The sequence below is a fragment of the Armigeres subalbatus genome, chromosome 2 (assembly GCF_024139115.2).
Source record: "Armigeres subalbatus isolate Guangzhou_Male chromosome 2, GZ_Asu_2, whole genome shotgun sequence".
NCBI lineage: Eukaryota > Metazoa > Arthropoda > Insecta > Diptera > Culicidae > Armigeres > Armigeres subalbatus.
Window position 1 is genome coordinate 219,011,519 of NC_085140.1, and position 16,075 is coordinate 219,027,593.

Consider the following 16,075-nt stretch of genomic DNA (forward strand, 5'->3'; position numbering starts at 1 on the left):
GTTTTAATATGTGATTGTATAGCCAATTGTTTTTATTCTAAAATGTTGTATATCAAGTATTTTATGAAATAAATATTCATTAAAAATGAGTCAAATTCGAACTAAATGATCGTATCATGCCGTAAGTATATTATTATTTTATACCTGTTCGTGCAGTGCAGCATGAGAACTAAAGATGCCGGATTTTACTGATTAGCACTTTTACAAACAAGACCAAAATCATTTTCGAAGCTGGCTAAATTTAACAGTATGGAGCATCCACACATTACGTAACGCTTGAGGGGGAGGGGGTGGTCGAAGTGTGACGATCCATACAACATTTTAAGATGTTTCATACAATAGGTGTGACATAGGGGGAAGGGGGGGGGGTTGAAAATGCCCAATTTTGGCGTTACGTAATTAATGGATCTTCCCTTTAATGTGTTAATTCAAAACATATGAGATCTGTATATTCTCTAGTTTTGTCAATGTATTTTCGTATAAAGATATGTATATGTATTTCAACTCTTAATTAATCATTTCTACAATATTTTTCGAATAGTAGAAAATCGTTAATTTATTATTTTTACGGTATAGGGGCTTAAAAATATGGCTAAAAGTAAATATAATAAATAAAGATAATACTTCAAACCACCTTATTTAATGAATAAAATTGTTGTAAACAACAAATAAATGCCTTTATTTAGTATTCGTTTCATTCTTAATACCATGCTCCTATATCAATAACATTCGCATCAATTTATGAATTCATGTAGCGGACACCTCGCATAATATTTTTTATATATTCATTCAGGATTGTTACGGGGACCTTGAAATATTTTCCACGCCGGCCAAAACCAGATCCGCGTCATTTACGCGGCATGAACTTAAATCCGCACGACCCAGAACTGAATTAGTGTCAAATACACGTGAGATGTCATTTTTTATCACTAAAATTGTGACTATTTTCACTTGAAGTGCGTTATATAAAAAAAGATTTTTAATACCATCAGATATGTATAGTAGATTAACAATATAGTTCACTTCGTGAATCTCTCCACATTACGCAATGGACAGCATCTTGCGTCTCAAAAGGCCCAAAAGCGAAAGTCAAGGGGTGCATTAATCGAAATTACACAAATTTAACAGTTGTCAACTATGTATTTGAATTACATTTTTCAAAACTTTATTTCCAAACTCAGAAATCAAAACACGATTTCTAGCATATTAGGATTACCACTCCTTGAATTCGTTCCTTGCACCCAAATTAGTAACAAAGAATTTTTGAGATTTTTTCAGCAGTGCTTAAAACGACACAAATTAACCTTAAAACGACACAAATTAATTGTTCAATTTGCAAATGTTATTGATATAAGAGCCTACCTACCTACCTACCTACAACTACCTTATTTCGACATGGTCGATTGCATATTACATCTTACGTTGAGACACCTCTCGGAATGTCCCTTTACTACTTTTCTTACCTTTTGTGACACCATAGCGCCATAATGGACTATATTGGTAATTTAGTATTCTTGATACCATTCTAATTTGCCGCTCTATGCACACTTGTACCAAAATGAAGTGGAATGAATCTGAACAAATCGCCATTAGTATGACAACCCTTCGCTTCGAAGATATGGTGACTGTATTGCATGTTTTTTATCTTATTGTTATTAAATTTTTTAGTTAAAATTTAATGCCTAAGCCATCTTTTCCCCTACAACAATAAATTATGTAATTTGTCTAGATTATGAATTGAAAGACAAACTTGCATAGAGTTTAAGCAATATAATAAACATTCAAGCGCACGTGCATAAACACATACGCGCACAAACAAAAATACACGCGGCACACACAAATACACACGAGCGCAAACACAAACACACATGCACGCACACACAAACACACGCACACACAAACACACGCAAACTCAAACCTACGCACACAGGCACAAACAAGCACACCCATATGCACAAAAACACGCGCACACAACCATCATCTATATTCGTCAATTGGTATTAACCATAATGAGTCTCGGGGCTTTCTATTAAAAATCGCCTTTGAAGTGAATATATCGCTGTACGAAAAAGGCAAACATGTATAAACATTGATTTCATACGTAAATTATGTATATCTCAATATTAACTTCAACACATTTATTCTCAATTATTTTAGATCCATAATTTTATTTATTTAATTTTCACCTGAAGCTTAAGCCGCGCCATATGCGCCAAATCCGCGCAGCCGTAACAATCCTGCACTACATTTCGAAATTTATTATTATGCAATTAATTAACACGTGATAGTAATTCCCAATATATTAGCAATTTCTTATTCGTATAATTTGACAAATTCTTTAGCTTTTTTCATAAATTCATGCCACAAATTTTTACGTACTTCTTGACAACTACCAGAATTGGCCAAAACTTGACATCTACATTGTGGAAGAAACAAAACAAATCTTATTGGATTACTCATATGAGCAAAAATTCCTCACTCGTGAGTGAGCAAAACCACGTTTGCTCACTTGTGAGTACTCACAGGTCGTGAGTAACTCACGCGTGAGTACTCACGGAAAAATGAGCAATGAGTGAGGAATTTTTACTCATATGAGTGAGTTTCTCAACACTGGCGAAAAGCTCGTTTCGGCATCTAATCTGAAAATACCACCCTTTCATTACTACTATCACATTGGCAACCCGTTCAGTTAACCAAGGCGAACCTCTGCATAGAACCTTAGCCCCAGATTCCAATAAAATTCCGCAGGAACTCATCGCGAGTGCAGAGGTGTTCTCGGCTTGCAGTGGACATCCAGTGTTGGGAAATGAGTGAGCATGGTTCGTTCCATCCTCACTCACTCACTCATATGAGTTGAACCAGTTCTACTCACGCGTGAGTACTCACAGGTATGGTGAGCACTCACGCGTGAGTAAACTCACGCCTGAGTGAGTAAAATTACTCATTCGATTTTTTTGGTGAGTAAGTGAGGTGTATTAAAAAATATACTGTAAGGTTAGCAATAATTGAAAATACAAATTTCCTAAGTCAATTAAAGATCATGAAATACACGTGTACATGTTTGTGTTGAGGAGCGTGTTTGTGTTTAGTTGCGTGTTTGTATTTAGATGCGTGTTTGTGTTTATTTGCGTGTTCATGTTTTGGGTGCGTGTTTGTGTTTTAGGTGCGTGTTTCTATTTAGGCGCGTGTTTGTATTTAGATGTGTTTAGTTGCGTGTTTGTATTTTGAAGCGTGTTTGTGTTTAGTTTGTGTTTATTTTTTGGGTGCGTGTTTGTGTTTAGTTGCGTGTTTATGTTTTGGGTGCGCGTTTGTGTTTAGTTGCGTGTTTGTATGTTGGTGCGTCTTTGTGTTTATGTTTTGGGTGTGTGTTTGTGTTGAGTTGTGTGTTTATGTTTTAGGTGCGTGTCAATTGAAGATCATGAAATATACGTGTACAGGTTTGTGTTGAGGTGCGTGTTTGTGTTTAGTTGTGTGTTTATGTTTTGGGTGCGTGTTTGTGCTTAGGTGCGTGTTTGTATTTTGGTGCGTGTTTGTATTTAGGTGCGTGCTTGTCTTTAGTTGCGTGTTTGTGTTTAGTTTTGTGTTTATGTTTTGGGTGCGTGTTTGTGTTTAGGTGCGTGCTTGTGTTTAGTTGCGTGTTTATGTTTTGGGTGCGCGTTTGTGTTTAGTTGCGTGTTTGTATTTTGGTGCGTGTATGTGTTTATGTTTTGGGTGTGTGTTTGTGTTGAGTTGTGTGTTTATGTTTTAGGTGCGTGTTTGTGTGTAGTTGCGTGTTAGTGTGTAGTTGCGTGTTTGTATTTAGGCGCGTGTTTGTATTTAGGTGCGTGTTTGTGTTTAGTTGCGTGTTCATGTTTTGGGTGCGTGTTTGTGTTTAGTTGTGTGTTTGTATTTTGGTGCGTGTTTGTGTTTGGGGTGCGTAGACTACGAATATAAAAATAGCTAGAAGGGACATGCGTTATAGTCAAAGCCTTCAATATTATTTAAATTTTCCAATAAATTTCTTTACCACCAGACGTGGTTCGATCATTTAGTTCAAGCACAGACAAACAGACATAACACTCGACAAATTTCCATCGTTCACTGATTTACTGGTCAATTCAAATAATCATTAGTTGGCCAATCGATCACTCGTGGCGTGTGCATCGAATTTACTCTATTTTGACGTTTGCTCACTACCGCTACCTAGTTCGTGGTTAGCCCAGCTAGCTGAAATCAACAGATGTCGTTAGTGTTTGAACGAAGATGGATTTGATGAATGAATGTTCAATGTAATATGTTTTTTTTGTCTGTGGTTCAAGTTTTACTCATTTTTTCAGAAGCCGAGTTTTAATATGTGATTGTATAGCCAATTGTTTTTACTCTAAAATGTTGTATATCAAGTATTTTATTAAATAAATATTCATTATAAATGAGTCAAATTCGAACTACATGATCGTATCATGCCGTAAGTATATTATTATTTTATACCTGTTCGTGCAGTGCAGCATGAGAACTAAAGATGCCGGATTTTACTGATTAGCACTTTTACAAACAAGACCAAAATCATTTTCGAAGCTGGCTAAATTTAACAGTATGGAGCATCCACACATTACGTAACGCTTGAGGGGGAGGGGCTGGTCGAAGTGTGACGATCCATACAACATTTTAAGATGTTTCATACAAAAAGTGTGACATAGGGGGAAGGGGGGGGGGTTGAAAATGCCCAATTTTGGCGTTACGTAATTAATGGATCTTCCCTTTAATGTGTTAATTCAAAACATATGAGATCTGTATATTCTCTAGTTTTGTCAATGTATTTTCGTATAAAGATATGTATATGTATTTCAACTCTTAATTGATCATTTCTACAATATTTTTCGAATAGTAGAAAATCGTTAATTTATTATTTTTACGGTATAAGGGTTTAAAAATATGGCTAAAAGTAAATATAATAAATAAAGATAATACTTCAAACCACCTTATTTAATGAATAAAATTGTTGTAAACAACAAATAAATGCCTTTATTTAGTAATCGTTTCATTCTTAATACCATGCTCCTATATCAATAACATTCGCATCAATTTATGAATTCATGGAGCGGTAACCTCGTATAATATTTTTTATATATTCATTCAGGATTGTTACGGGGACCTTGAAATATTTTCCACGCCGGCCAAAACCAGATCCGCGTCATTTACGCGGCATGAACTTAAATCCGCACGACCCAGAACTGAATTAGTGTCAAATACACGTGAGATGTCATTTTTTATCACTAAAATTGTGACTATTTTCACTTGAAGTGCGTTATATAAAAAGGATTTTTAATCATCAGATATGTACAGTAGATTAACAATATAGTTCACTTCGTGAATCTCTCCACATTACGCAATGGACAGCATCTTGCGTCTCAAAAGGCCCAGAAGCGAAAGTCAAGGGGTGCATTAATTGAAAAATTACACAAATTTAACAGTTGTCAACTATGTATTTGAATTACATTTTCAAAACTTTATTTCCAAACTCAGAAATCAAAACACCATTTCTAGCATATTAGGATTACCACTCCTTGAATTCGTTCCTTGCACCCAAATTAGTAACAAAGAATTTTTGAGATTTTTTCAGCAGTGCTTAAAACGACACAAATTAACCTTAAAACGACACAAATTAATTGTTCAATTTGCAAATGTTATTGATATAAGAGCCTACCTACCTACCTACCTACCTACAACTACCTTATTTCGACATGGTCGATTGCATATTACATCTTACGTTGAGACACCTCTCGGAATATCTCTTTACTACTTTTCTTACCTTTTGTGACACCATTGCGCCATAATGGACTATATTGGTAATTTAGTATTCTTGATACCATTCTAATTTGCCGCTCTATGCACACTTGTACCAAAATGAAGTGGAATGAATCTGAACAAATCGCCATTAGTATGACAACCCTTCGCTTCGAAGATATGGTGACTGTATTGCATGTTTTTTATCTTATTATTATTAAATTTTTTAGTTAAAATTTAATGCCTAAGCCATCTTTTCCCCTACAACAATAAATTATGTAATTTGTCTAGATTATGAATTGAAAGACAAACTTGCATAGAGTTTAAGCAATATAATAAACATTCAAGCGTACGTGCATAAACACATACGCGCACAAACAAACACACACACGGCACACACAAATACACACGCGCGCAAACACAAACACACATGCACGCACACACAAACATACCCAAACACGCGCACACACAAACACACACGCGCGCACACTCAAACACACGCAAACTCAAACCTACGCACACACGCACAAACAAGCACACGCATATGCACAAAAACACGAGCACACAACCATCATCTATATTCGTCAATTGGTATTAACCACAATGAGTCTCGGGGCCTTCTTATTAAAAATCGTCTTTGAAGTGAATATATCGCTGTACGAAAAAGGCAAACATGTATAAACATTGATTTCATACGTAAATTATGTATATCTCAATATTAACTTCAACACATTTATTCTCAATTATTTTAGATCCATAATTTTATTTATTTAATTTTCACCCGAAGCTTAAGCCGCGCCATATGCGCCAAATCCGCGCAGCCGTAACAATCCTGCACTACATTTCGAAATTTATTATTATGCAATTAATTAACACGTGATAGTAATTCCCAATATATTAGCAATTTCTTATTCGTATAATTTGACAAATTCTTTAGCTTTTTTTTCATAAATTCATGCCACAAATTTTTACGTACTTCTTGACAACTACCAGATTTGGCCAAAACTTGACATCTACATTGTGGAAGAAACAAAAACAAATCTTATTGGATTACTCATATGAGCAAAAATTCCTCACTCGTGAGTGAGCAAAACCACGTTTGCTCACTTGTGAGTACTCACAGGTCGTGAGTAACTCACGCGTGAGTACTCACGGAAAAAATGAGCAATGAGTGAGGAATTTTTACTCATATGAGTGAGTTTCTCAACACTGGCGATAAGCTCGTTTCGGCATCTAATCAGAAAATACCACCCTTTCATTACTACTATCACATTGGCAACCCGTTAAGTTAACCAAGGCGAACCTCTGCATAGAACCTTAGCCCCAGATTCCAATAAAATTCCGCAGGAACTCATCGCGAGTGCAGAGGTGTTCTCGGCTTGCAGTGGGCATCATCAATTCCTTCCATTCAAAATACTAGAGCTCTCGGAGTGTGCACATTGAGGATAAAGAGCAAGCCCCATGCTTCCATCCATTGGTTCCCTGTGCAATTGCGATTGTTATGATCAATCACGAAATAGCAACTACGAAATGCACGGTCATCATGCTCATGCAATACGGAATTATCATATAAAAACCAGATTAATACACCTAGCGGTGATGATGCCTTTCTCGTGGATCGTAAAATGTATTGAAAAAATCACATAAGAAAGGTCAAAAAAGCACTTTAGAAGAATATATCGCATTTTTTCATTTATTCATTTATCATTTTGCAGGTTTTTCCATTAATGACTATACATCACTTCTGAAAAAAAAATCCTATTTTGTTTTTTTTTCAAGGAGGTACCCTTGGGAAAAAACAATGATTTTTCAATAATTCCTAAATGCAATGTCCGATCGGGTCAATTTTCAATAGCAAACAATGGGACTGCATTTTCCGTCGAATGTAACTTGTTGCGAGTAAATCGGGTAATGCTATAAGTTCCAAAAAGTATGTCAACAAAATTTGTATAAATACACACACATACATTGAAAATGCCGAAAAACGATGGATGTAATTTTTGAACGATTCCTAGGGTACTAGATCGGAAAATGCTCGTGGCTATGAAAAACGACAACGAAAGGTATGTCAACTTTTGTTTTTAATGGTTTCGTTATTGCCCTGAGATGGTCTAGTAGCCCAGAAATTTGAATATATCGGCATAGGGAGAATCCAGAACAAAAATGACCAGAACACATCGAAAGGACGACAAGATGTAGAAAGTAACAATGAATCGGGAAACTATCGACAAAAGGAGAGACATCGAGATATAGATGTAGACAATCGATTGTAATATACTTAACTTTTGTGCACTCATGCAATCATACACACGGACAAACAGACTAAATTCACCGACGTTTTTAGTAATTTTTAGTTCTAATTTGTATGTAAATCACATTTTATTCTTACAAGAGAGTTAACAAACATCCGAGCCGAATATATTTTGATCTAGGGGGAATGACGGCTTTGGCAGGTTTTGTTCTATTATTGTCAGTGGGGTTTTTTTTATAACTGATTATGCTCAAATTTGGTCTAAACAATTCTTTGCATATCAAAGTATGTTGTGGCCAAATTTCATAAAATTTGGTCGACAAAAACCCCCTTTTAATAATAGAACAAAACCTGCCAAAGCCGTCTTTCCCCCTACTTGTTGCTCTCGGAATGGAAAAATTGGAATTTCAAAAAGTAGTTTTTTGTAAAAGTTTACCCGGCAACAATTCAGTATCGCAGGGTCGGCGCTCTACCTGGCAACCGCAGAGTCTTCGCGGGCACAAATAGCGCTCAAATATTAAAAAAAACTTTAATCTGCAAATTTCACAGTGTTTTTCGGTTGTTGGTGTTTTGGGTCACTGTAATCTGCGGTACCTCGGCGAGTGCTCGCAGACGGGTCACGAATAAATTTGCTAACTAGATAACAGTGCAGCTGGAAGTCGTCCTGATACCAAGGATGGCGGCTTGTAACGGGCTGGATTGTGGGGCTGGTTCTTGATAACAGGTGCTTCCTTCAGACATGACCGACGACGGCAAATCCGCCCTTTGTCAAACCGAGAAGGCACGCAAAAAAACGTTTATTAATTCGTGAACTAACAAGATCACGGTGAATTTCGGATTGGAGAACAGTCACGTTTTGTGAAAAGTTCTGAAAAACATAACTGATGTTCTCGATTCCATGACTCTTGTCACGGTGTGTTTTTGTTCCTTCGCAAATTCGGGAACGCTTTTTTTTCGTGGGAAACCTCTCATTAGTAATTGGGGCACGGCCCCTCTTCTTTGGAAGTTATGGCCCTATAATAAGAGGATCAATGGCAGACTTCGACCGAGAAATTTTCCTAAATCGGTGCGTGCATTGGCGGTTCCCTGACATGGTTCTGATTGGCTATCGTAATAAAAGGGTTCAAACAAGGTCCTTAACGATGGTACAAGTCTCTGAACTGCCACTTACCACTATTATGTCCCATAACATAAGAATCACGACTGATCTACACGCTAGCGTATTAAAAAGCTCACCCTTCCTGTTTACCACCGGTAGGCCAAAATAAAGTTTGAATTTGAAAGTTCCATTGAAACAGCGAATAGCTTTTTAAGTTAAAATAATTTAATGCAGCAAACATGTTGTAAACTATAGTTTGCATATTCAATCAAATAAGTATGAAATTTTAATTTCAATCAAATAGGTTAGAAATTTTAATTTCAAAACAAGGCATCCAAAACATCCTTTATTGACTGCTTTTTATGTGAAACTAGCCGACCCGACAAACTTCGTTTCGCCTAAAATTGATTTATTCTCTGATTAGTTCTCGAGTTATGCAGAAATCTATGCTCCCATACAAATGGGAGCCCTCCTTTCCAAAGGGGGGAAGGGGCTCGAACCATCTTAAGAACCTTCCCCGGCCCCAAAAACCTCTGCATACAAATTTTCACGCCGATCGGTTCAGTAGTTTCCGAGTCTATAAGGGTCAGACAGACAGAAATTCATTTTTATGTATATAGAAGAAGAAGAAGAAGATATGTATATAGATTGATACAAGAGCCCACTCATTTACATTTGATCGCCTGAGATAGAAAAAGGCTTAGTCTGATGACGAGCTGTTGCATGACTAGTTACAATATAATTGTTTCAAAATCATGTTCAGGGGTCATTCATAAACGATGGTTGAATAAAAAATTATATATTTAAAATTATTACCGCATGCGGTTATATGAGGTTACTGTTCCAAGACTTCATCTTATAGTTCCCATGGTCAGTTATTAAAGCAATAAAAAGGAAATTTGTTCTATTTCTAATTTTTGTGATTTTGTTTCACCAATGAGCACGCATACCAGCAAAACGAAGCGGCTTGATTGGTGCTGTATTTATTTCTTTCGAGATGAGATAAATATGTGTAAGTAAGATACAAATATGATCAGTTCCCCTACATACTAACGTCCATAAGCGGAAAAAAGGTTTTATACAAATTCTGGGGATATTGAATCGTTCTAATAATTGCAAGCGGCGCCAAACGGAGAAAACTCCTAAAGTAAAGTCTTTTACAGTAGCCGTTCGATAACTGCAAAATGTTTACTTTTCAGTTAACGAATGCCGTTCGATAACTGCAACGCATTCTAGACGTCAAACGGTTGTCAATCAACGTCAGATGCAATAAAAGTGCATCTAAATGTGCAGCGCAATGCAGCTGTCATTGAGTTTGACATCAGTTTGAAGTTCAGCGGTCCGATAACTGCAAAACTGTTGCAACTATCGAATTGCAGTTAAAAAGCATTGCAGTTAAATGACTTGCAGTTATCGAACGTCTACTGTACATTGTTAGTTTGACTTTCTGATAAACTTCTCATAATACGGAGATGTTACAACAATAAACGAACTCACAAGCACTATTGCACATTTAAAAAAGTGCGTAACAGCCAAAATATAAACATTCCAGTTTTTTTTTTGTCTGTGTGCGAAATGAAAAATCGAAATGATTACATTTATGCTATGTCTGAAACTTGATTATGCATATGTACAACATGTGATAGATTTAGTTCGGAAAAGGTATTGGAGGGTAACCGCCCCTTCGGTGGGGTCCCACGACCCCAGTTCGCATGACAGGTGCTTTCCCTACTAAGCTACGAAGGACCTCCGTCGTCCACCGCAGCTTAGCGGGTACTGATGAAACCAAATTCCCATCACCAGGTACCAGCCAATCTCTCGCAATACATTTTCAGAACTAACTCTCTCAAATGTATTTTTGTACACATCATGTCAACCAAGTAGGATGAGTATTTAGTATTGTCCGGCTCCTACACACTTGCTTCATCAGCAACGGCGCTCAATGAAGTAGGGTTGTGTGAGGTTGTGCCAGTTTGGTCGTCAGATCCCAACACGACCACACAAGCGAAGAGAGATCGCCACTCGAGATCAGTACATTCAAAGTTAATTGCCTATATGCCGGGTATTAAGCCACCCGGAGTGGAAATTAATTACTATGTCTGAAACTTGATTATGCATATGTACAACATGTGATAGATTTAGTTCGGGGTCGTGGGATCAAACCCCACCGAAGGGGCGGTTACCCTCCAATACCTTTTCCGAACTAAATCTATCACATGTTGTACATATGCATAATCAAGTTTCAGACATAGTAATTAATTTCCACTCCGGGTGGCTTAATACCCGGCATATAGGCAATTAACTTTGAATGTACTCGTACATTTATACCGTTATGCCCTTTTCAAATGTTGAGCTAGAAATACTGATTTCAAGTTAAACTCATCGAACCATTTCCGGAAATATCGATATTATAGAGAATTAACTGCGACCTAAATAAATGTATGGAGCAGTAGAATGAGTAAAGAAATGAAAATAAAAAGTAGCACAAAAGAACAATACTAGAGAACGGGTTGAATATGTCTAAAAGCAAGTGGATTGAGCAGATTTTAGATTATCCTTTATGACTTATCTTATCCCATAGAACCAATGTCACGTCATTGAGGTTATTGATATGTATTCATTCTCTGATTTAGTTGTATTTAACGGCGTTTCGTTTCGTTGAATAACATTTCAAGACAAAATTTTCAAAACGACTTATCTGCTTTTGTAAACAAAGACTCAAACGACGATTTGACGAATCTGATAGCTCTCCCACGCAAACTCATACCATCAATAGGTAGGTGAAGGATTCCGCTACCTGTTGATGGTGTTGGTTTGCGTGGGAGAGCTATCAGATTCGTCAAATCGTCGTTTGAATCTTTGTTTACAAAAGCAGATAAGTCGTTTTGAAAATTTTGTCTTGATTTAGTGAATGGGGATTCTTACAAAACAGAGGTATTTCATTATTTAAAGGGCAATGTCGGATTTACCCCAATTTGAATTAAGAACATAAGAATGCTGAGCTCCACGTGGATGTTTACAATCGAATAGTTCTCGGGTACTTATTCAAAAGGACGTATGTGATTTTGTAAACAAAGAATCAAACGTCGATTTGTCCAATCTGATAGCACTCCCACGCAAACCATCACCACAGACAGGTAGGGGAAGCCTTCGGCTACCTGTTGGTGGTGTTGGTTTGCGTGGGAGTGTCATCAGATTGGACAGATCGACGTTTGAATCTTTGTTTACAAAATCACATACGTCCTTTTGAATAAGTACCCGAGAGTTAATATTTTTCCACAACATACACAAAGTGATGTTCAATCATGGATCAGATACGAATTAAATACAGAAAATCATTAACGTATTATCAAACAATCTTATACACCGTGTCAAACATATTTTCATACACCTTTTGATCTCGTCGTAGTGGTTAAGTTATTTAATATTTACAAGTGCGGCAAACTACCATTTGTTTTTATTGATAATGGCGTTAATATTAATGCTTCTGTTATATAATGGAAGTGTTACAGAATGTCGTTTAGCCAACCTTAGAAACAATATACGGAAAAGCCCTAAATGGATTCGTATGTACTGAATTTGATTCAAAACTGCAGAATGACCTCCCAGTTCACCATGCTTAAACCTTTTGGATTATTTTATGTCGTCATAGATACTGTCAAAAAAACGAGCATAAAGTGTTTTATTGACCCAATTCAAAGCCATAGTTCTACGTGTGCGCCTCTAGCGATAGTTTTGAAAAATGTTTGAAGCTGCTTAAAAAGGTTTAGGGCTGTATTGTTTCGAAACACATGCTGTAATTGATCCATATTATATTAAATTTCAATAAAAAGAATAACCATTAACATCCGTATAAACGATGCTTGATTTTGAATGAGAATACACGAGTACACCGACACAACAATTTTAGAAAATTTTAAATTTAGTTTATATGTTTATTTTGACTACTACGCGTTTTCATCAATTACAAAACGAAAAAAAAATACAAAAAACCATTAGTATTCAAAGTGTTTCAAAGTTATGTCAGATAAGCACTTGAAGTAGAGGATTTGAAGTAGTTTCGGTTTTACCCACTAGGAATGGGCGATACTGATACGATATATCGGGATTCGATATTTTCGCTCCGATAAATCGATATTTTGTATCGTTTTTTTTATGTTTTCGATGTTTTTAATTTACGAGAAATTATCCGTAATGCAAAAAAGTGTGGAAAATATAGCAAACATTAGATACAATCCGTTAAAGCAGCGTGTAATTCGATGATACGAAATAGAAAACCTAGTTTTTTTTGTTCGTGCTTTAAATTTTTCGGACGTATCGATATATCGGAATATCGATGTTTCAACGCCGATATTTTTCGGCATCGATATTCTGACAATAAAAACATCGATCCGACAGTATGGATATTTTTCCGAAAAACGGCCATACCTCCACAATTCCCCTACATGCAGCTAATCGTAGCTATTGAGGATTTGGACATGGTTCCAACTAGGCCTGGATGAAAAGTAGGAGAACTGTTCCGTATTCCATCTCACTGAACATATATTCATCTCATCGCAAAACAAAGAAATACTGCACCAACCTCGTCGCTTGTTTTTGCTAACATGCGTGCTCATTGCTGAAAAAAAAATCACACAAATAAGAAAAAATCAAATTCCTTTTCATTGATTTGTTTTTGATAGGATGGAAATGGGAGTTATAAGATGAAGTGCCGAACCATTCCCCTACCATTGACCATTTTGAACGAACACATATTCCAAACACTAGTTTTCCAATACGTTTCCAGTTCATGGTAACTTGTTGAAATTATCCAATTCAATGCGATCTAGGTGTTGTTCGGATTTAAAATCAATTTACTTAGCGTGTTAGATATTTAGGACAAAGTTTGATTGTATAACTGTTCAATTTTGATAGCAGCGAATATAAGAATACAATCAGCAAATTTATGCACTTATCTGTGAATACAAATTTGCTGAAAGTCTATTTCTTGAATTAATTGTATTATTCATCCAGGAATATTTTTCAATTTCAATGAGGTAGTACTTACCTATTATTTTGGTTTACTAAAAATACTGATAGGGAGAAGATCTACTAGGGCAACAACCTTAGTATCACCCCGGTCGTATTTCAACCAAATAACTTTGACCCTCGCACACTACTAGCAAGAAGTACTAGAGGCTGACGATTGTGGAATTTAATTTTACATTCAATTACTATTCTCATCTATATTCCAAAACAGTCGATTTTTTTTTAAATTTTTTTACGAGGCTCCAATAACAATCGTTTTCCGTATTTACAGGTGTACTGCTGTTCACATGTGCCAAAGAGTGGGCCTGGACATTTCGATCAAACATCTGTCGGTATCAGACAGGCACTTAACGTACCTAAGAGCACAAACTACGTCAACGAGCAAATCAGAGGTCATCGAAACGACAGCATCGATGGTAGGTTTATAACCATTCATTGATCACGATAAATGCACGATTATCTGCGCTCAGTCAAGAAATCAATATGAAAATGAAAGCATACTGACTACCGTCTGTTTTTTTCTTGTGATTTTGTCTACTTGCTTATCGCAAAAACTTTATAATGGTGTACCATATCCGTTACCAACCACAAGTTCTCCATGTGCATTCATGTTTGAAATTATGAAAAGAGAAGCTATGCGTTGTAGCTGGTTGTTTTACAAACACACGGTTGTTTACCTTCTCTCATGGATCAATGGGCATGACTGACAAAAGCTTTTTTTCTCCGTAGGCATTTGTTTTCGTTTTGCTACTGTTCATTAATCATCAAACAAAAACAATTTTAAATTATTTAATCTCCTTAATCTTGGAAATAGTGCAATGATGAATTACGTGAAAGACGATATTATGAATCAACCGGAATAATATTTCTAGTTTGCACATCGAACTTAACAAATCTCAATTATTTTGTATAGCTGGGACAGTGGGACAAGCATAGAAAATCAAATTCATAGAGATTAGGGTAAGCAAATACTTTTTTTTAATTTGCTTTAAAATTTGCAAATGTTGTTACAAACATTCATGGACACAAGTCGGAATCTGGGAACTATTTTCCAAGCGCTGGAACAATCAAACCGACAGGGATCGACTTCCAAACCCAACAAATATCTCCTCTGAAGAGTGTGCGTTACTTTCTAAGGAAAGATATATACAACTAGTTAGTTTACGTTTAAGCCTGTGTAATTTCTATAGAAAAGATGCTAACAATTCTAAACACCTACTGAATTATTAAAGTTTTTTGTTTGCTGCAGTTACGATTTGTGCGCTACTTGTGTTTGGTAGTATATCAAATTTGATTTATGTGAACTTTATTATTGTATGTAAACGGGGTCTTTGGTAGCCTTGCGAGAAAAGGCGTAGGATTGCCAATCCGGAGATGGCGAGTTCGATTCTCGGTCAGGTCTAGAATGTTTTCGGATTGGAAACATTCTCGACATCCTGGGCATAGTGTATCCATTGTAGTTGCCACACAAGATTCATGCAATGGCGGGCATAGAAAAACTTTCAATTAATAACTGAGGAAATGCTTATAGAACACTAAGTTGAAAAGCAGGACAAGTTCCAGTTGTAACATAAAGCCATTGAAGAAAAAGAAGAAACTTCATTCACGTGAATTTAAATTCTTTAAGTAGTTCACAACCTTAAGGATTGAAAATAAATGAACAATTAGGAGTAGTGAAAATTTGCAATTTATCGGATATATAGGATATCTGTTCCATTATTAATAACATGCTCCTATATCAATAACATTCGCAAAACAGGAAATTTAGGCTCAATTTGTGTTGTGTTTTGTTGTTATTCGACGTACTCACTGCTGAAAAAAATCACAAAAATGAGAAATAAAACAATTTGCACACCAATTCTTTGTTTTCGGATGGTATTGATTTGGGTACATGATGAATCCAAGGAGCAGTTCCCCTAGAAAGCCCGACATTT

The 16,075-nt window shown here is 36.2% G+C and overlaps 1 protein-coding gene across 5 annotated transcripts in view; it reads left to right on the forward strand.

Moving 5' to 3' along the window:
• The window catches only part of LOC134211680 (hillarin), a 77,003-nt gene that overhangs the window by 28,699 nt on the left and 32,229 nt on the right, over window positions 1–16,075 (forward strand). For all 5 annotated transcript variants that reach the window (XM_062688801.1, XM_062688804.1, XM_062688806.1 and 2 more), the window contains exon 3: window positions 14,413–14,557. In XM_062688801.1, the coding sequence (XP_062544785.1) occupies window positions 14,413–14,557 (145 nt within the window). The remainder of the gene's footprint in view (window positions 1–14,412; window positions 14,558–16,075) is intronic.